Source organism: Rhea pennata, chromosome 26 (assembly GCF_028389875.1).
Source record: "Rhea pennata isolate bPtePen1 chromosome 26, bPtePen1.pri, whole genome shotgun sequence".
NCBI classification, from domain to species: domain Eukaryota; kingdom Metazoa; phylum Chordata; class Aves; order Rheiformes; family Rheidae; genus Rhea; species Rhea pennata.
Window position 1 is genome coordinate 1,310,415 of NC_084688.1, and position 21,982 is coordinate 1,332,396.

General features: G+C 57.0%; 1 protein-coding gene across 4 annotated transcripts; it reads right to left on the reverse strand.

The window, feature by feature from the left end:
• Window positions 1-977: 977 nt before the first annotated feature.
• WIPF2 (WAS/WASL interacting protein family member 2) lies at window positions 978-21,843 on the reverse strand. 4 transcript variants are annotated; one of them, XM_062595718.1, is made up of 9 exons: window positions 21,777-21,822; window positions 11,176-11,452; window positions 8,104-8,232; window positions 7,429-7,561; window positions 7,141-7,260; window positions 5,992-6,651; window positions 3,879-4,088; window positions 3,211-3,312; window positions 978-2,200 (listed from the first exon to the last, which is right to left on the reverse strand). In XM_062595718.1, exons 3-9 carry the CDS (start codon window positions 8,164-8,166, stop codon window positions 2,160-2,162), a joined length of 1,329 nt encoding a protein of 442 aa, XP_062451702.1. In that variant the 5' UTR covers window positions 8,167-8,232; window positions 11,176-11,452; window positions 21,777-21,822; the 3' UTR covers window positions 978-2,159. The 4 variants fall into 4 exon arrangements, with proteins under 4 accessions (XP_062451702.1, XP_062451704.1, XP_062451700.1 ...); XM_062595720.1 differs by lacking the exon at window positions 21,777-21,822 and adding an exon at window positions 21,722-21,731; XM_062595716.1 differs by lacking the exon at window positions 21,777-21,822 and adding an exon at window positions 11,549-12,458.
• Window positions 21,844-21,982: the final 139 nt, after the last annotated feature.

Consider the following 21,982-nt stretch of genomic DNA (forward strand, 5'->3'; position numbering starts at 1 on the left):
CCCCAGCAGCCAATCGGAGCCGGCGAGCGCAAAAGGTGCCGGGAAGTGTAGTCCGGGGCGCGCGAGGCCTGCTGGGAGCTGTAGTGCTGCTGCGTGGGAGCGGGAAGCTACGGCCACGCCCCCCCCCCCCCCCCCCCGCAAGGTCTCTAGTCCTGCTCCCAGCGCCTCCCAGCGCCCCCCCAGTGCTGCTCCCAGTGCCCCTCAGTGCCTCCCAGGCCTGCTCCCAGTACGCCCCCACACACACTCCTGCTCCCAGTGCCCCAGCCCTGCCCCACGCTGGGGCTCCCCCGGGGCGGGGGGGGGGGGCCCAGCCAAGCAGGGGGAAACCGAGGCACAAGGGCCTGGGAGCCCCCAGCAAAGCCAAGGGCAGACGGTGCTGTCCAAGAGAGGTGCATCTTTATTATTTTTATTTAAATGCAATTTCAAGCTTATTGTTTTTTATTGTTTCCCTCTTAAAAGAGCCCCCTTTGCTTCCACGCCAGGCACAGGAGCCAGCGTTACAGGAAGAACCTTTTTTCCTTTATTTAAACAGAACGGCACAGTGCATGAACTCCTCCCCCAGCTGCGGCGCTGGGCCGCCTCGTCCTCCCGGGGGGAGCGAGCCGAAGCGAACCGCAAGGCTTCCTTGGGCCAGGCAGCGTCCCTCAACATGAGTGCTGCCTAGCGCCATCGTAAAAAGGGTAAGTTTCCGTCATCATAGGAAAAAAAATAGCAGTTAAAGGTGAGGGGTTTAGTACACCTGCAACAAGCCCACCTTCCTCCTATATTACAAGCTTTTTTTGTTTTTACAACGTACAAAATAGATCAGTAACTATGATTAACGTAAAGCCCACCCCAGTACTGCGAGTAAATACACAGAGAAACCAGCCTGGTACCAACAGTCTGACAGAAGTAGTGTAGATAAGGCAAAATGTCAGTTAGGGACCTGGAGCGGCCGGGCCAGGCCCCTTCCCACCCCCCCCCCCCCCCAGCGCTCTCCACCCTCACATTAAAAAGAAAAAATAACAGAAACAAAAAACCCTGCATCTCTCTGCTTCTTCCACGGATGATGAGTAGTGTCTTTCTGTTAAAATGCTCCGTTCGGTAATTCAGCATCAAAAGCAGGGCTACCTCGGCGCTCTGTGGCGCCCAGCCTCAGCACGGGCCGCGCACAGGGCTCCCGGCGTGGACGGCTCCCTCCTCCACCGGGTTAAAAACACGCCGGCAGCGGCTGGCGTCCCGCCGAGCTGGCTGCGCCACGCGAGGCGGTGAAGCCCCGCTGGACCGCTCCCGTGCGAGGACAAGGCACGGCGAAGGGAGGTCGTGCAGCCGCGGGGAACGTCCCCCATGTGGGAGCGCGGAGGCAGAGCGGCGGGGAAGGCTGCGAGTTCCCTGCCGAGCTGCCTCGCAGCCCCCGGCTCCCAGTCCCTGCTTACGGCTGTGGATCAGTCCCTGCCCAGAGCAGCCTCTCTGGTCTCCCTGTGGCGTGGGCTGTGCGGCCCAGCACCGTCAGGCTGTTTCTGGATGGTCCCGATCGTCACAAGCTCCTTCACTGGCTTCTGTGCAAAAAAGCAATTTGCTGTGTTTGGGTAACAAAACATTCTGCTTGCTCCTCCTCGTTTCACTTAGCTTAACGGATCAACACGTAGCATTTCTGCCCACGAGCGTCCCAGACGGAGCGCGCTCAGAGACGCCCCTTTTCCTGTACCCCTCCGCAAATCTGACCTACCCCAGCTCCCTTCCAAGCCCACGCAACACCCTCAGCCTGCCCTAGCCCAGATGAAAAGGGGGCACCAAGCCAGTTCTGGTTCCAATGCCATCAGCCGGTCTCGGCGTGGTTCAGCATCTGCCCCAGTTCTTGTGCCCAAACACCCAGACCGCAGCTAGAAGCACCGTCCCGACACGTCCCAGGATCGGCGATGAGTGAGCGGAGGAAAGGACCCATCCGGGCTTGCCAGCAAGGTCACCGAGTCCAGGGTGAGATGCATAGATGAAGGTGGGCTGGCAGAGACAGCTGAGCTGGGGTTATCTGCTCTTCCTTGCACAGCTGGGAAAACCAAAGATGCTGGGAGTTTCTCATGCAGGTTCTCAGGGGGCAGGGAGGTGGGGAGGATCCATCTGAGGAAGGGGAAGTAGGTCCGTATCTCTGCTCAGGAACAAACTGCCTGCATGGCTCACTCTCACCTGGGGATGGGAGGCAGAGGGGGGGCCCCACGTGTAGCTGCAACACAAGAAAGTCCATTGAAACCGGAACCTGCACGGAGACGGCCGGCACAGCTGCTGTGGCAGCATGCCTGGCACTGCTAACGCGTGTCGGCTTCTCCCCAGCCTCCTCGCTGGCTGCCAGGGTCAGCTCAGAGGATCGCTGCCTCGGTGGTTAACAGAGAGGCATCTGGCACATTTGCTTACCCTCCTCCACACCCTCACATCAGCCCCCGCTGCTGCCCTCCCCGCTCGTATTCCCCGCAGAGGCCCAGAGCCTGGGATTTGTGACTCGAGAATCAGCCATTGCAGCATGCACGGAAAGCTCAGGGCTTTTCAAATCCACATTAAACATTTATCGTTCTAAAAATAAACGAGCATCCCATTCTCCCTCGAGTCTCTCCTCCCGGATCTGCAGGGCTGACTCGCAGCGGCGGAACAGCAAGGGCACTTTGTGCTGTGTTGGGAGAGGAACTGGCTCCCATAAGTGTCGGATCCAACCACTTCTGCTCAGGGCCTCTCAGTTTGCCCTGTTACAGCATTTACACAGAGGCTCTTTACCCTTCCTCTGCCTGCCTAATACCAGCATGTCAGTGCAGGGCTGCAGCTGCTGGAGTTCTTTTACAACTGCTCCAGCACCAAAGGCCAGGAACAAGCCCTAAAGCGCTTCTGCACACAGGCTCAGCAGGCAGCAGAGGGCAGGTGGGGATAGAACATCCTCACAGCCCAAATCCCCAGGGCCATCCGGGGTGAAGCAGGCTGCCTTGAGGGCTCAGCACCCCGAGAAGTGCATGCAGGCCCCAGAGCCATGTTGTTGCACAGAGAAAGCCAAGGATTAGCAGAGCCCCTTAAACCACAGCCTGAGGTGGCTCATCAGCTACACCAGCACAGCCCCCTTGTACGCTCTACCCTGGCCAGCTTGAGGCAGAGGATAGTGGGTGGCCACAGCTCCATCGCTGTCAGCTCCTGACACCAGCACCCTGGAGGGGAGCCAGGCCATGCAGGACAGCGGGCTACCTCCTCCCCTACCTCTGTTTGTTTTGCTGGGGTAGATCCTCTGGAAGTATTTATACTCTTCTGGGGCTGGAAAGTCTTCGACAGGGTGAAAGGAATATTTGGATTCAAAGTCATCTGCAGAGAAGGGGGAAAAGTGGGTCAGGGAAGGTGGCTCTGAAAGAGCACAGCTAAAGCCAACCTTGCCCAAAGGGCTCAGCACTGCACACCAGGGCCCAGCCTACAGGAGGTCACAGAGTTCCTCGTTCGCAATTTTCTGCCCTGTGTGAGAACAGCAGTCACTAATGAGCACGTAGAGGCTCTGGATCCAAGCCTGGCACCAGGTCAGGACAAAGCAGCCCCAGGAGCATCCTGTTCTGTCCCTCCCCTCCGAGCTCCGTAACCCCCAGCCTTCTCTGCCGAAGGAGGGGTCTCTGCACCTCTCATGTTAGCTGCCAGGAGGCAACAACGGGGGGCACGTCCACACGCAGGGTTTCTTTTCTCCCTGTGACATACAACCTGAGGATAAAGCTCAGTCCGTTCCCCCAGCACTGGCACGGACCCCCAGGGAGCCGGTTCTGCTGCCAGGCGCAGGCTCACCCGAGGTTTGCTGACTGCTGGACAGCAGCACTCGCTTTTGTGTGTGCGGGGCCTACAACAAGAGTATCCAGAGCCAAACAGGGGCACACCAGGGCCTCACTCACCCAGGAAAGCTCTGACAGTGGAGATGGAGTCCCGGTGGCCGTTCCTTACTGGCGGCGGCGGTGGAGGCGGCCCCGCCGGCGTCCTTGTGGGCGGCGGCGGCGGCTTCCCTCGGCTCGGGGGCTCCGCAGACCCGTGCAGTCTGTAGGGGGGTGGAGGCGGTGGGGCGTCTCGCCCGCCGTTACGCAGCATCGGTGGTGGGGGCGGAGGAGCTGCAAGGAAACCCGTGTCAGCACCGATGCAGCCCGCGGAAGGCAGGGGTGAGGACAGCTGCAGCCTGCCAAGATGAGGCATCCCTAGGGCAAACCCTCCCCTCGGCAGCGGGGCCAAGGACACCCTCCAAGGTAGCTTTCCAGGCCAGCTGCTGAGCTGGAGAGCACCGGCAGCCAACACTGCAGCCCAGGGATGTTCCTAGCTCACGTCCAGCAGAGATTTCCTGCTCGTCCTGACATTTGCATTCCTCCCCGTCAGCTGCGGCTGGGACCTGGCCAGGCGCCTGCCCAGAGCACAGCTAGCCCCAGAGGCCAGCTGGCCCCGCAGCTCACTGCAAATGGGGACCAGCTGAGGCACCGTGAGGGCACAAGGCCACGTGGGCCAGCCCACCCCGAGCAGGCTACCCAGCCCTCGCACACCCCCAGCCCGCAGTCCTGCCTCCCTGGGGAGAGGATCGAGTCTGCCAGCTCCTGCGTCGGCCAGCGGTGCGCTGCCATGGAGGACAGGACTGGCACAAGCCCTGTGCCCCACTGCCAGGCAGCCTGTGTCTAAACCCACGTTACTACCAGAAAGCATCCTCGCTGTGCAGGGTGTCCTGGCAATCCTGCAGCGGAGGGAGCCCCTCCACGTGCCCCTGCGCCCAGCCTGCACCCCACGCACAGACCAGGCCCACCGGCGAGCCACAGCACGAGCACACGCTGCAGCTCTGCTGCCTAAGGTGCCAGCCCATCGCAGCCACGCGCAGCACTGTCCCTGGCAAGGCAGGGCAGGGCAGATTTGTGGTTTTAAACCACAAAAAGCACTGATGGGACCTGCAGCCTCTCTGACCCACCTCTCGCTCCTGCCCAACCTCCCACCAATGCACAGTGGCAGTTCATGCTCCTAATTAGGCTAATTACGCGCACACTAACAGAGCAGATCCCCAGTCATAACTCAATGGAGGGATTCTGGCAGGGCCGGAAGGACAGAGCAGCTTGGCAGGGGACCAGGCAGGAGCCGCGGTCTGGACACGGAGCCCAGGAGTGGGCGGGGGGGGGGGCACCGGGGCAAAGCTGTCACCAGGCCCAGCAGTGCGACACGCTCTCGTCCTGCTCCGCGCTCGGGGGCAGGGAACGGCAAGTGGCCTCCACCAAGTCACACAGGTAGCAACAGGACAGGGATATGGGCAACCTCTGGGAGCTCAGACATTTCCTCAGGCAGCATCTGCCACGGGAACGTGCCACCTTCCTTCACAGAGAAGGAAGGACCAGATGGGAAGTCCTGGCTCTGTCAGGATGCCTGACACCAAAATCCCAGCAGCTGCATCAGATGCAACAGAGCCTTTACCACCAGCTGGCCTTCAAACCACTTAGTGCTGAAACCAGCCACGATGCCCACAAAGGGGGCAGAAGAGTTTGCGTTGTGCTAGACGCTCTCCCTGCTGCAGAGCCAGGTGAAACGTTTCTCCCTGCTCTGCCGCAGCTTTCCGTCACTGCCTCAGTGACATTTAGGAAGCTCAGGGGAGAACCTGCAGCACAAATCTGTCTCTAGGTTCATAATATTCTCTCCTCTCACCTCAGAAGAGTCTCCAGCCCCCAGGAGGACACACCAACCTCATATAAAAGAACTAACAAGCCACAACCCATCACCAACAACCAATATGAAAGGAACTGGATAAATAGAGGACATGACCAGGGACATCTATCCAACATGACAGTCCAGATACTGCCTCTGGCACAGGTAACCCCTACACTGAGTGCCATGTGCAGGAGAAACCTCACTGTGTCCCGGCTTTGACTCTTCCTCAGGCATCTCCTGCCATCAAACCACCCCTGTGGGCAGGCGACCCCAATCTGACCCACAACGGCTGCTCTCAGTCTCGGGTACAAAGGAGTCGGGACTAGAAGAGCAAGAGGTTCTTACCCGCTCCTCTGCTGGGGGGGTCTCTGGCCGGTGGAGGGGGACGACTACTCTGGAGAGACGGGGAAGCTGAAGCAGGTGGTGGTGGCGCAAGACCCCGCAACGGGCCCGGCGTCTTCCTATGCAACGAGTTGTGTCTCTGCGGCAGCTCCGGGGCGGACTCATTGATGGGGCTGGAAGGTCCATTGGGGACCCCCGGGGGCTGCCGATAGGGGGGCGGCGGCGGGGCGAGAGACTGGCTCTGAGCCCCCGACCCCGTCCGGATGCTGACTGGGGAGGGAGGGGGCTTGACGGGTGGCGGGGCAGGAGGTCCATCCCTGCTCACGGGCAGTCGCTGTCCTGGGGTTGGCGGCAGGGGCTTCTCCCGGTTGTAGGAAGACACCTTGGTGCTGTGCGCAGGAGGAGGGGCGGGAGGCGCAGCGGCCCGGCGGCCCGGCGGGGGAGGCGGTGGGGCAGATGAGCTGTGTTTCATGCCGGTGCTGCCGGCACTGTTGGGCCGGGAGAGGTCCGGCAGGGAGGGCCTCTGCATGCGCGGCAGCTCCGGGGGAGAGGCCCGGCTGTTGTCAGAATCATCTTGAGGTCGGCTGTTGCTGGCGGGCACCGGGGGCCTGGGGGCAGCAGCTCTGGAGCCGGGGACTTGCAGAGTTTGCTTACTGGAGCTGTCTGCAGTAAAAGGAAAGCAGTGTGACTTGCCAGACTAAGCACAGGCTGAGAATCAGCAAGAGCAACGGACAACATTTCGTCTCAGAGCCTGCGCACAGCGCGGGGCAACCTGCCCACTCTGCCGGCAAGGGCCAGACCTCGGGGAACACTGTCTGGCACAGGCAGGGAGCTGGCATCGCTCTCAACCACACACAGCTCCTCTCTTACCACTGCTATTTGCTCTCTGGCTTGCTGGAAGGCAGGTTGCCACAGAAAATAGCAGACAGAAATGTTCAACAACACACATGACTCCCAGGCCCTCCAAAGAGATTATTCCCATGCAGGCGCTACAGCACAGAGAGAACACGGCTTGTCTGCGGACACACGTGGGGTGTTGATTTGGGGTCCCCATCTCTAGCCAGCTGAAACCCCAGGCAAACACAGCAAGATCCTCAACCCTTCCATGCTCAGGGATCTCTCCAGGGCAAAGCACAATCACACGGCCACTACCTGAGGTGTCCTTTGCTCCTACAGGTCTGAGCTTGGGGACACCACCTTGGAAAAGGCCTCCTTTTGGCTGGATCGCAGCTGAGCCAGAACTGTAGCTGCTGCCTCCACTACCCTTCGGTTCTGGAAAGAGAAAGGCAGAGAGGTTAAGTGCTATCAGCTTCCTCCAAGTAGGAGCTGCTGGAAATGACATGAGTGAAGCCAAGAAGCCATCCTGAAGGCCACGGCAGCACCCAGCACAGGACTCAGAGAAGCTGAGACCCCCCAGGGACATGCCAGACAGGTACTCACTCTCCAGAATTGGTGCGCTCCGGTCATTGATTTGTGTCACTTTCTTTAGCTTGGTCCCTTTACAGATGTCCTGCAGGAGGGCCCCACGCCCTCGCTGCTCCTCTCGGCTCAGTTTTGGCGGCTCTGTGTTCGCCTGGAGATAAGAAACAGCTTAGCAGCATTTGCGTGTGCGTACGGATACTCCAGTGCACAGAGCACTACCCGACTCCACCTTCCCGGTCCCACACCCCACTCCTCTGCTGAGCCAGCAGGCAGCCCGACCATCTGCTGGGAAACGGCATCCTCCAAGACATCTTTTTGGGATGCAGCAACCTGTCTGCCCCAGGAGTCAAGTGCTACACCACCATCCTACAGGATCAGGCGGAGACTCTGTCCTACCAACGGCGAAGGCATAGCTCACAGCCACACACCAAATCCCCTGCTCTCCCTTTGGGGCCATCATGGTACTAAAAGGAGAGCCCAGAGGCACCACGGGGTCCATGTGGAGCCCCTTCCCTTGCAGAAACTGCAATAAGGGAAACTGAGGCACAGCTCACAAGCTGTCAGCAGGCTGGACTCCAGGAGGTCCAGCCACACAACACACGGGAGCTGAGCAAGAAGCACCATGTGGACACAGGCCACCCTACCGCCGGCGAGGCCGTGCGAAGGGGCCAGAAGCTGTGAGAAGACTCTTACCTGACTGAAGGTAGGAGGCGGTGGGGGGCCGGGTGGGGGCGGAGGGGGCGGAGGGATCGGCATCCTGGCCTGGCTCCGGGCAGGCAGCTCCGGCTGCTCAGTGCTCAGGGCGAGCCTCGGCACTCATACCTGTGGGAAGGGAGGAAGGAAACGGTCAGCGACCGGAGGGGAAAGCCAGCGAGCCCAGCCAGCGAGGAGCGGCCCCAGGTCAGCGCGCGAGGGCCCTTTAGCTGGAGCAGCGCTTCGGGGCGGCCGCAGCCCCGGCGGCCTGGCAGGCAGGGCAGAGGCAGGGCAGCCGGTGCGTCGGCCTGGGCTGCCCTCTCCCAAAGGGCAGACGGGTCCTTCCAACGCCCCGCGACGGGAGCTGCAATTCCCCAGTTCCCCGGGTCCAAGGCCACACAGCCTGAGGCCAAGCCAGAGCTCCCAGGCAGCCGAGACTTGGGATATTTTTCATGCAATCGCCTCACTTGGGAGAGAAAACCTGACCAAGCTAATTCTGCGCCACCAGTACAGCTTCTTTATCTGCGGCAGGAGGCTGCTTGCGTGGAAATGCGACAGGGCCCCAAAGCCAATGCTCATCAGCACAAATCAAGGGCTAACCCTCGCACACATCTCCAGTAGATCCCTCTAGCTGTAAATGTAGATAAATCTGCCACACAAATTACCAAGAAGAAAGCAGATGAGAAGGCACGCGGTGCTGCCCTATGGCTCGCACTGGGAGACACTTTCCCATCCCCAAAGAACCCTGGCAGATAAGCTAGATTTTAAAATCCACTTGGATCTTACTTCGATAAACTCCCAACGCTCTGAAGGCTGATGGTGTTCCACATCTAACAATTTGAACAACTGTGACTCCAAAGCTCCCTTTGACGGCGTCCGTGTGAGCAGGCGGCCAAACAAACTTTCCTAACGCCAATCTAGTTACATTTCAATCCATCTGACTACGAGTCTGAAACAGAGCCATCCCACACCATGACTTACCCAGAGCGGCTCCAAACCAGCGCAGTCCTTTGCCACTCAGACTTCGCCCAACCCAGCAGAAGCTCAGATCAGCACTAGAAACTGAACACTTAAGTGGAGGAAGTGGGGACAGGAAGAAGAGCCTGAATCACTGGGTGATCACAAGACAGGCCCCTGGCAGGCTCGTGTCTCTGACAGCAGCCTTACAGGTAGGGCCATCCCAGCAGCACTGGCTAAGGGAATAGGAATGTGGTGACTGGAGGCCTCGCTTGCCACCGTGGGAATTTCAGGGGCTTGGGGCAGACTGAGAGGCAGGGGCAGAAGCCTCGCTCCAGAGCCACAGAGCACAGATTCCCCTAGGGAATCCAGTTCCTTAAACGTTAAAGGGGACCATGGTGCTAACGCCTGGTAAGAACTAGTTTCATACATAAGCCTTTAGATTTCTGATCCCTGATCGCCAGGATACGCAACCACATATACTTACAACTACAGTGAAAGTTTCTTTTTAACTCAGGCAATGAAAGCCAGGTGCCCATGACATTTGAAAGGGTTTGTATCAGGTATTAAAATTTAGATCCCTTCTGAGACTCAAGACAAACTACTCCCACTCCCATGACTCAACAGACCCTCGTTCACCTCGCCAGAGAAGCCACCTCACTCCAAACCTCTCAGAAATGTACCTTCTCCTCCAACATGTGCTGTGTTATTTTGCTCCTGACCAAGCTCAAGACCTCACACAGAAGAGGAACTAACGTCAAGCCGTTTCCCCTCCAGTCCCCTACACCACCAATCCTCCCACAAAGCCAGTGCGCTCCACAAACTGGAGTAAAACACAGCAAACCCACGCAGACGGTACCTTTCCCACCAAGGCAGATCAGAGACAGTTCATAACATACCAGTCTGGGATTTGCAGGCGCTGCCCAAGACGTGTTCAAACAGGAGCTCTTTCCCCCAGTGCTCCCTCCCATCCCGCAGCGAGATCATGTCCCCAGGGCTGCAAGCTGCTGCCAGACCGGAGCGTGACGTCCCGAGGACAGCGTGACGTCCCGGCACAACCCGCGGGAGGGGATGGGGCAGGAGAGCCCAGGTCTTGTCTGAACACCAGCAGCTCAAGGTAATTAGCAGAGTTACAGCTGAGAAACGTGCCAGGTAACAAGACTCCTGACTGGGTCTCATGTGTCACAGGCCCTGGCCAGCGCAGAGCGCTGCCAGCACTGCAGGCCGTCACCTCTGCTCCTGAGCCACGATGACAAAACCGCCCCATCAGCCCCCAGCTACCTTTGCGCTCCAGCATGTTACTCGCACGGTGGCATTTCCCATGCCGCTCTGCACTTTGCTGCGAGTCACAGACTGCCCCGGGAGCCCAACAGCATTTGGATACACCGGCAGCAGGCACAACAGCGACCCATCGCCTCACCGCGCACAGACAGGGACTTGTCGACGTTCAGAAAATGAGTAAATACCAGATCCGAAACTCGGGTCCATCCATTTCGCCCCACTAGCCCACCACGTAAGCACCGCGTCAGGCTGAGCGGCGAGGGAAAATCCCACAGAAACATGACTTGGTGTAACTACAGACTGGGGAGGAGAGGGGTATTTCTACAGAGAAAGCCATGAGTCATTATTTCCCTGCATCTAACATGCCCTCAAAACTACTGCTGCACTGAAACCCGCATTCAAATACAGGATCTGACCTAGAAGAGCAAGAGAGGAGGGGCAGAAAGAGTTTAAGCTAAAGCAGCTTGAGGATAAAGCGCAGCTGAATTCCTGACAAACGGGTCATTTCGCTTCAGCACGCGGCCCCATTCAGGTTGTGGATCAACAGCAAAGGTCACATTGAAAAACAAAAATCAAGAGGCTCCGAATTCAGTCAAGGAAAATCAGCACACGGTAGATGCTGATTATTTCATACCATGAGAAAAGCTGAAACCTCTGGGTGGGAATGCTGGAGTAATCTTTGTCTGTCTTTAAAATAAAGCCTAGGTCTTCAATGTTTGTGAAGGCAGGCACAGCTGATAAAGATTAGGGAGACACAGGCTAAATCCTCCAAGAAAGAAAAAAACTGGGGGTTCTCCCAGCAATGCTCACCAACCCTTAATGTTTAGTACATGCCTTATGGAAAGCATGTCCTGCGAAACAACGCCGCTCAGACAGCTGACTTCTCTCGGCATTTCTTTCCCTTTGTTCTTCGTTACCAAGGATTCTTTCCCGAAGCCAGATCTTAATGTTTGAGAGCTCCACATGCCACAGCAGCAGCTTACTGCAGTTGCAGGGAAAATGATTTAAAAGACCTCAATCGGGACAGTGTGAAAGACACCCTGTAGATCAAAGCGCAGAGGAGAGCTCATCTTCAGCACAGCCAGAAGGGTAGATTTGCACTGTAGCTTTCCTTTTAAAAAACAAAAACCAAGAAAGCTGTGAAGAAACCAGGAGGATGACAACATAAGAAAGAAAACCAAAGCCATCACTCTGGAGAAGAGTTTACCAAAATCCAGGTGGCCCTGGAGAAAGCTGCTTTCAGAGCTGCTACTCAGAAGCCAGCCTCTGTCCCACCACCCACGGAAAGCAGACACGTTACTTCAACACCTCGCGCCCTGCGGCAGCACTGACTTGTGGCAGTCCAGCAGCATTGCAAATCGAGTTTCCCCTGCCAACTCCAGGTTCAAAACACTATTAAAAAGCAAGAACTTTATACTCAGCAGTCCACCTCTCTTGTAAAACAGCTGAATTAGCTTAACAGTTGCTGTTCTTCAGCCAGAAGCGCAGCACAGCCAGCGCAGAGGAGTCGCAAAGACCAAAATAGTCCTCTCCGTGCTTTTCCCCCATGCAGCAGTACTTGCCCCATCCCTGATTTTACAATACTGCATCCACTCATTCCTCCCATGCTCTCGAACATGACACTGCCACACAGAGCTGGAACATCCAGCAGACCCCCAGATTTCAGGAACCAGATAAGTTTTGCCTTGCAAGGCCTGTGTCCAGATAAATCCGTGACAGGAGCGCACACCCTGGTTTTAAGCATTTTCAAGTGCATATTTACTGCAAAGGGAAATGAAATGCTTTCTGCAGAAAGTAGCCCTGGTTTCTGCTCGTCCCTCAAGGCTGGGGGTGGGTTTTTGTTTTTAAATCACGACTTGCAGCAGTGACCTTCAGCGATCACGAGCGTGTTTCCTTGCTTTTCAGGGGGATTTGGGCACTGTGGCGGATTTGTATTTCACAGCTACACTGCTTCTGCGGCGAGTCTGCATTTGCAAACTCAAGATGAAGCATTTCATCCTCAGGGAGGCAGCGGCTTTGAACTGCAGATCAAGCGGAATTTCCAACCCTCTGATGTCGGCTGCAGAATGCGGCTGCACCGGTTCGGGGACGACTTCCAAGGCTGGACCTTTCAAAACACCCTCCCTCCCGCCCCCACATTAGAGAGCTCCTCTTTCTTCTACCTCTTCCCATCCAAACCCTCGTTATCCTGAGTGCAGACTTCCAAATTCAGATCCTGTCCTCTGAAGCCTGACATTTCTGCCTGGTTCTGAGGAGCAAGGGCTTAGGCAGCACTGAAGATGCAACATAAATAATTTATCCTGAAAGACAGCCATTGCAGAATTTAAGGTCATTCAGGCTTTTAAAATCGTATCAGAATGCTTTAAGAGAGCGAGCTGCCATCTCGATTTGGAGCGTCTCAAAGAGCTGGTGCATCTCTGCGTGCAGACAGACAGACACGCTCCAGCCCTGCGGGACTCAGACGTTCACTCTGAATTATTAACAACCCACGGTCACTGACAATGCGTTTTTAACAAAACCCTGAACACAAGGTTTCTAATGCCTCGGGGCCAAATTCCACAGCCCTCAGTGGAGCCGAGGCTTTCCCATCTGCTACCACGAGCCTCGCTCTATTAGGGGACCCCAGAGCCGGACTGTACGCTAACAGCTTTCCATCAAGCTCAGCTCGGTTCATTTGGCAGAGGAAACATTTAATCAGTAGCGAGGAATCGTGTCCTGACATTAGGCTACAGCAAAGGGAAGAGCAGGAAGAGCCCTTCCCACAAGGGCCTGCGGACTTCCCTGCCTCTCCCCGTCCCGTGTGCCAGGCGAGAAGGGAGAGGAAGACGAGGAGGCAGAGGTGGCACACGAAGGGACCTGACAGGAACTTCTCTGAACCACCGCTCTCGCTGGCAGCCATCTCCAATTGTTCCAACGGGAGGAAGCGGAGGGAGACGCAGGGACTTCCCGGCTGCTTCGGCTGTGACCTGCGGCAGAGAACATAATGGGCCGCGCGGCCCACACCTCTAAGAGAACAATACCCTGCTAAATGGGAAGAGGACTCCCAAGGCTGCCGTAAGTTGTCTAGAGTTCAGATAAAAACGGCCTTTTTAACAACGGCCAGTGACCCACCTTCCTCTTCACCAAGGGCTTTAGCAACTGTTTGAACATGTAGAGCAAACGAAGCCTGCACGCTGGAGTGGATGACTGCGTAGTCTGTCCTACTAGAGCCAGCAAGAACCAGGGACGCTCAGAACCGCATCGGGGGGGGACTGAGCAAGGAAAACTTCTGTGGCTTCGGGCTGCCTCCAGCAGGACGAAGAAGACTCCAGCCACCTCCGAGAGCCTTTTAAAGCCTTTGAGAGCTGAAGGAGCCAGGCGAGTCCAGAGGCAGGCGCTGGCAAGCCACGTTCAAGGCGCTGTGCGCGGCAAGCGCAGCCGCAGCAAATCATCAGCCTTCAGTGCTCTCTGCAAGGCTGCAGTCGAAGCACTACCGGTGGGGAGTCACCAATACTGAATGAACTCGTGGCTCTTCCGGCTGTCATTCAAAACCAACAGCATACAAAGTTATCTGTACCACAGGACCAGACACTCCACAGTGCGGAGCTTGCGACACTTGCAGCACTACGCAGCAACAGTCAACAAGTATCCAGCTCCAGTCTGCCCCCCTGAGTTTACACTGTCAGCTGCTTCAGCATCTGCTGAATGAAGGTCTGAGTCATGAGGAAAGGGCATCAAAACACCGAGGCTGAGCCCTCTGCCAGGGAAAGCACAAAAATTCTACCAGGCCCAGCTGAAGGCCACACTCAAAACAAGCATATGTGCCAAGGTTTTATTCCAGACTCACCCCAATATCCGATCATTCGGCCACATCCTGACCCACCCTCTCGGTGAAAGGGCTGCCGCTGCCCAGAACTGAAGGTACAACATTTCTAGGGCTTCCAACTCTGCCCTTATGGAGCAGCAGTCCTTCTCCAGCCCCAGGCCCAAGCAGGCAGCATCTCTGCAAGAGGTCACTGCATCATGAGACTAAGCAAGTTGTGCAGGTGTTTTAGGAGAATAGCTGGAGCTCTGCTGAGTCCCCCTAGTTCCCACCCCTGAACAAGTCCAGCAAGTTCACTTACAGTCACAGAAGAACAAGAAGCTGGTGAAGAACCATGAGCTAAATGAAAATATTGCTTCGATGTCTGGCTATTCTCAGGAACCTGGATGGCAAACACTGTGCACCTTTAAAGAACTGCAGGACCAGCTCCAGCTTAAACTCTTCCCCCTCCTGCCTCCACCCTGATCCCAGTTCACTCTGTACCAGCCTTCGCCTGTGTTTAAACACTCAGCTTAAACACACTTGAAATCCTGCTGTGCCTCAGCAGTGCTTCTGGCTCTGCTGACCACCCTCCTCCACTGTTTACAGCCCTTCAGCCACTTCATCGGCACCCGGGGGGGGGCTGGATTTGCCTCTCCAAACCTGAGCCCTCCGAGCTGGCTCTCCTCCAGCTGCTTCGTCTGCTCCTCCGTCCGGGGAGCTTCCAGGCCTGGGGCACTGCTCCAGGCAGGACACGCTGGGTGTCACTGCACCCTGCAGAGTCACCTGTCTCCTCCTGCCGTGGAGTTATCCGGGAACTGCTGGTGCAGAGCTCCACTCCCTTTCTCCTACCACTTTTCTGCTTTACTCTTTAATGAAAAAGAATTTTCACCATTACAGACAGTTTTTTTCCTGACCAATGGCATCATATTTTCTGTCCTCCCCGGCTCCTTGATGGTGAGGACCTTTCCAGTGGGGACTCTCAGTGGTCTAGTAAAGGGGCTGATGGAGCCTCACTGCCTCCACGTCTCCTCTGCCAGATGCCCAGCTCTCCTGCTCCTGTCTCCTTGGGGTGTTCCCAGCCTCTCCTGACAGCTTCCTGCCCAGGTCTCTCTCATTTACTGCCAGGTATTCACCATTCAATGGCTTGGCAATACCGCCTCCCTCTTAATCTGCCAATCGGGCTACTGGGAATCCTCAGGACAGAACACGGACACCTCTAACTCCGTTCACGACTGTCCCTTTCGCTGCAGGCCAGAGGCACCGGGGCCTGGCTGCTCTCTAGCCTCTGCCTTCCGTGCTGACTGTTTTGCAAGAGCAACTCTGAGTCTGGTTGTGGGAACAGTACTGGAGGGGGACACGCAGAGCCAGGCCAGAGCGCGAGGTCTCTTGCTGTTCCACAAGATCCAGCCAAGTATTGTCAGAGTTTTCCTAGGCAAAGGCCAAGCAGAGATGCACCAATTTGTAATCCAGAATAGACAGGGCAAATAACAGAGCCAGACTGCAAGTCACTCTGTGCTGTAAGGAGGTGCCTGCTGGAAAGGCACAGTCCCTACTGCAGAAGAGTTACCCTAAACCACCCCAAAGCCACAATGACCTCAAAGAAAGGAAGCAGCCACTCGGAAAACTGTCACTGATTGCTTTTAAATTTTTAATTGGCTTAAAAAAACAAAAATGCATCTTTCCCCTAACCAGGTTTGCAGTGAGAGTAATTAGGAGAAAACTTTACAAGCTGCCATAGAATACCCAGCATTTAAGTGTTATTTTCGGACATGTGCACTTAATATTTGTGCAAGGTCCTAAAACTACAGAAACTTCATAAATGGTCCTGATTTATGCCACAAGATCAATATGATGGTTTACAGCCTGGGTGCACTTACTGCTCCACCAGCACATCCGCGTTTACAGAACATCCCGTCCTCCCAGCATCACAGCAGCTGTCCAGGAGGCTCCAGGTCGTAGCAATTGCCACCTCTCAGAAGAGCCAACAGTTCAGACGGACATCGTGGACTCCGCAACGCAAAGCCCTTGCTTGGGCAGAAGGTCAAAGTGCTGAGGGCCCAGCCCCACGGGCTTTCACTGCAACAGCCACCGTTACGGTAGGTGTAAGAATGCGAAGGAAGTGCCTGTGACGATGCCAAGGGTGAAACTGAGCCAAGCCCTGTCAGAGCAAATTCTCTGCACAGGCAGATCCACACTCTGCTGCTTTTTAGGTTGCTAAGTGCCAAAAACACGCTGCAAATTTACAGCCAGTGCAGAGGAAAAGGAGAGTTTGCTTAGAGACGTGATCTAGTAATGGAGCGTGACAGATGTGGAGAATCAAAGGCAGGGGTCGAACAGTCCTTGCAGACACAACCCCAACGCTTCAGCAGCCTGCGCACCAGCTACCTCGGGTGCCCAAAGCAGCGAGATAACACACATACCACTACTCACTGCTTTTCTAAAGGCAGGGGCTGGATTAGTCCTGGACACAGACGTGAGCACTGCCAGGCAAATGACCCAGATTCCAGCTCATGCAAAGGCAGATTTGAGCCCTGCGCCTCCAGGCTGAAGCACAGCTGGCTCCTCAGGGAGAGCACGGGGTCCCGGCTCACCACCGCTATCACTGCGGCACGGAGAGGATCCCAGCACAGATCTGGGAGAGGTTTCTGCTCCGCTCAAGGCAGAGGATGAACGCTTTGAGCAGGCAGGCTCCGCATTCAGAGCGCCTCAGGGAGGATTTTCAGTCGGTGGGAAGAGCACTGCGCGCCCCCCTCCCAACCCTGCTGTCACTGCAGAGCACAGCCCAGGGCAGAGGCAGCCGTGGCCAGCTCCTGTCCACGTTTCCCAGCCACACGCACAGGAAGGCGTCCGGCTGCTTCGGCAGAGACAAGCCCCAGGCTAACGAAAGGCAGCGCGCATCGCTGCGGGAGCACCACGCCAGCAGGTCAGATCTGACAAGGACACTTGAGGGAGCCAGTACTGAATCAGAGCACGCAGCCGTCCCAAAGCGTCAGGCCCAGCGCAACGCCCACGCGTCCCCTCCTGTCCCAGACTACGGGCAGGGCACGCTCCAAGCGAGCGTTTGCAACTCACCTTATTTGCTCCCATTCTAAATGGGAAACCTGCAAACCTCCTCGCAAGCATCCTTCCCAAGGCTCCTCCACCCCGGGGCTGCCAGGGCAGAGTCTGCACCCGGGGCACAGAGCTGCAGCATCTCTGACTGGTACAGCCAGTCCTGCAGGGTATTTCTAAGGTGATGCTGAAGTGTTGGGAAAATAGAGCACAGAAGGGAAAAGAGTCTGGCCCAAAGTAAGCAAAAAAGCACACGGAGAGGCATTTGAGCCCCCCCAGCCCAAGCACGCACAGCTCTGTGGCCTCTGCGCTGCAAGCGACCCTGCGGCAGGTTTCAGCTCTCAGCATTGCAGTCCCCCAGAGATCAGTGATGAGGAAACCAGTTCAGCCCTGGAAAGGGCCTTTTAATTTGTGAACCAACCTCGTAACAGCAGTATGGCTCTGGGAGTGGCATTCATTCCAGAACTGCCCTAGCGAAGCCAGCAGAAGAAACCCAACACGCTTCAGTCCCTCTTTATGAGGGCACTTTCCTCCAGCTCCCTCCTCCCACTTTTGCTTCCCAGCAGAAAGCTACTTCTTGGCAGAGCAAATGTGCCTTCCTTCCAAGCAGCCAAATGTAAGTAAGTAGGTCAGACAAGGACCAGAACGCCTCCACAACAGCATTTTAAAGCAAAGCAAAGTGGGAAGTGAGCCCTGACCTGGAATATGCCCCGTCACCTTGGCATTCGCAGAGAGGGGGACTGGCATGCGTCACTTCGGAGGTAACGCGTTAAGACCCGATTCAGTAGGAGCAGAAAATCCAATAGCAGAGTTGCACTCTTGAGCAGTGAGTTTCGATTCAGGGTCTAATACCCTGCAGCCACAGCAGCCTGAAAGCTTCACAAACTCACATGTCTGCGTCACCAGTTGGCCTGCAACAGCGTGGAACCACAGACCTACTTTTAAATGCAGAAACTAATTCAAGTGGACCCAATTCAATGGAAAGGAACACAGAGCGGCTGGGCAGCGGTCCAGATGGTAAAGGTGGTGATTTTGTGCCAGTAAGACCTCCTCCCCTCTGTGCCACACTCCCGTCTCCGCGCTGAGCGCTGACATACGCTCTAGATGGCACCCCGGCTTGGCATGCCGCTACGCCGGGTCCAACAGTTCCCGTTTGTTCACACAGGGACCAAGCCAAGCCCTCCCTCGCCCCGCTCTGCACAAAGAGGGGTTTGTGCTCCCAGCCCCTGAGCAGCAACGGGAAAAATAGGCTCTGTATTTGCGTTCCAGCAGCACAGCAACTCAATACGCGGCAGCGAGCAGCAGGACCCTCGCAGCCGCTGCCTGGCAGCCCCCACCAGAGGTTAAGCTGGCACTTCTCACCACGCCGCACGTGAAGTGTGAAGAGAGGCCATTTCCCCCGGAGGCTCTGCAGAACCAGCGGTGCCGCAACACCTACAGGACATGACATACTCAGTAAGCAGAGACATGCAGAAATGAACCCAGGCATCCGAGCTGTGAAAAGCAGCACATGTGACACCCTGCCACGGCAGCAGACACGCTCGCCAGGTAGGTTTGCCCTGGAGAACACATCCAAACTGCAGAGCCAGGCAGATTCACACCTCATCTGCAAACTGAGCTGACTCCTTCGGCAGCAAAGACGCGAGTCAAGTTGGATTAGATCCTCTCTGGCAGCCATCAGCAGAGCAGCGACACTCCACAACAGAGATGGGGCCAGGCAGAGCAGCCCAGGCAGACACTAATCTGAAGCCAAGTCTGCCAAAGGTAAAACAAGGCAGTTTTGGGATCATGGCACCTCTCCAAGCACTCCTGCTCAGCCTAGAGCACCAGAGACAGTCTCCACTGATTTCATTGAAATCACTTTCATGCAAAACCTCTGCCTCCACCTGGCCCAAGGACGCTACCACACCAGCTCCTTTCTGCTGCTGCTGACTTCTCACTGTCTCTTTCCTGCCAGCCGAGAGGGCCACTGGCCTCCAGCCCTTGTTTCACCTTGACAGCAGGATATGGAAATTCAGCAATTACATAGGCAGAGCAGTCACAAGACATCAAGTGCTTCACATCCATCTATCAGCTGATGATCAGGAGGGAACTCACATCTGCTCCCTTACCATCCCATCTGACTGTCCCCAGTAACTGCTGGCTCAGACCCAAACAGCTATGGAGGAGGTACGGTCTGATCACCCATCCTGCTCAGTCAGAAGCAAGTAGTTCAGAGCAGGGCTGTGGTTAACAGCGACTGGGATTCGAGGAAGGTAGCCCCCCACACTCCAAAACCCAGGCTTTGAAAAGCAACACATTTTACAGAAAGCTGTAAGGACTGGGCTTTTGGAAACCCACACTCCAGCCTCTGGCTTGCAATGCCCCTCCATCCCCACCCTGTCTGCTACCTCCTCTCCACCCACTGGTGCAGGCCCTGGTCCCCACTCACTGTCGCCCAGATCTGACTCACAGCTCCACACAGAGCAGCTTTTTTGTGACAGGGCAAACAGCAAAACAAGCAATACCTCAACTGGAGCAGAACGCCAACAAGGAAAAACTCAAGTGTCAAGACACAACAGCTCGTGTACGCAGCCTGCCTGCAGGATTTGTCCCTGTGCAGCACACATACCCTGCAGCCCCAACCCATTTGCGGTCTGCCCTGCGTTGCAGCTGAGAGCATCACGGCACACTGAGGACCTCATGCACAAAGAGCTTGAGCAAAGAAAGCCGGCCACAGACTCTGTCTGGGAAAGCCACGTCAGGAGCAGCAGTACGTTCAAGGGCAGGAACAAGCCATATCAAAACTGCTGAGTCCTCGCAGGTGAAAAGACTATGGCTGCTTGTGCCACAGTGACACTGCTCTCCTGTCCAAAGGACACACACAAAACAATCAGCTACTAATTTTGTTTGCTCAGAACCAAGACTCTGGAGAGGTCTAGGACTTAAACACAGAGAAGGAATTCAGTCCTGAAGGCTAGGGTGCTGTCTGGGCAGTATCTGGCACACGCACATGCTTCCATAAGGCTGTGTGGGTGGGGAAGGGCCCGTCAGGCTGGGAACACACAGCTGTGGCAGTGTTTACCCAGAGCAGAAAGGAGAGCCCGGCCTCCACGGTGGCACTTGGAGCACTTCGCTGCCCAGCCATATGCCACCCCACGCTCAGGTTTTCGTAGGTGGAGGCTGCTCAGACTGCGATTTGCCAACACTGGGCCCAGAGGAGTGACCTGACCGTAACGCCAAGACCCCAGGAGCACCATTTCCCCGAGAGGGCATAACCAGTCACCCCTGAAACATCCCAGATGCTGCTTCCGGGTAGGTGTGGAGTCCTCACTGCTCCAGGGAGCACAGGGGCACAGCTGAGGCCCTACTTCAAGAGGGGAATGAAGGGGAAAACATAACAAAACTTTCCCACAACACCAGAGAGAAAAGGGAGTGGGGAACTTCTCCCCAGGGTCCTCAGAGCCACATGCAGCAGCAGAGCCCACCCCGCAAGCCCTACACGTCCTGCAACCGCTGCCCTTCCACCAACATCCCTTCCAGTACAGATACTCCCAATTACACCAGTGTCTGCCCTACAGCCTCTGGATGCCCCAATGCAACTACTCTTACAGACCCCAAAGCACCCAGTGCCATCCCAAAAGACCCAGTGCACCCCGTTCCCCCAGTCCCACTACAGCTCCCCACAGCAAGCCCTATATAGACCCCAGTGCGCCTGCTCCCACCTCATCTCACTGCACCCCAATGCCGCTGACCTTACACGCCCCACGGCGCTCCCTGGGCGGCCGCAGGGCACCCCGGCACCCACAGGCACGCCCATCTCACACAGCCCCAAAGCACTCAACCCCACTGAGCTCCACTCATGCAACAACCCCCCCATACATCCACTCCACTGCACTCCCACGCCATCACTCTGCACCCCACACAGGCCCCACACCTTCACCCCATCCCTCTGCACCCGACACAGGCCCCACACCCTCACCCCATCCCTCTGCACCCCACACAGGCCCCACACCCTCACCCCATCCCTCTGCACCCGACACAGGCCCCACACCTTCACCCCATCCCTCTGCACCCGACACAGGCCCCACACCTTCACCCCATCCCTCTGCACCCCACACAGGCCCCACACCTTCACCTCATCCCTCTGCACCCCACACAGGCCTCACACCTTCACCTCATCACTCTGCACCCGACACAGGCCCCACACCCTCACCCCATCCCTCTGCACCCCACACAGGCCCCACACCCTCACCCCATCCCTCTGCACCCCACAGAAGCCCCAGACCTTCCGCCCACTCCTCTGCACCCCACACAGGACCCGCACCCTCACTCCATCCCTCTCTCTGCACCCCACACAGGACCCGCACCCTGTCCCCATCCCCCTGCACCCCACCTAAACGCCGCACAGGCCCTACACCCTCACCTCGTCCCTCTCTCGGCACCCCACGGAGGCCCCACTCCTCCACTCCATCGCTCTGCACCCCACACCCCCTCCTCATCCCTCTGCGCCCCACACAACAACCCCACGGGACACAGCCCCGCCCCGCCGCAGGCCCCACCTACCGCGCTCCCTCATTCCCCGCTCTCGGCCCCGGCCCCCCGGAGCCCCCGCTCTCACCCGCCGCCCGCGGCCTCCTCCCGCCGCACCCGGAAACGCGGCCCAAGGCGCCGTCCGGCCTCCAGCCGCGGCCAAACAAAATGGCGGCCGGTGTCCCGCGTGCGCACGCGCGGCCCGGGCCGGATGTGAGGGACGCGGAAGGGCGGCCGGGCGGTAGCGCCATGCTGGGAAGGTCAGCCGGCCGGGCGGGGGGGGAAGGGATTTGG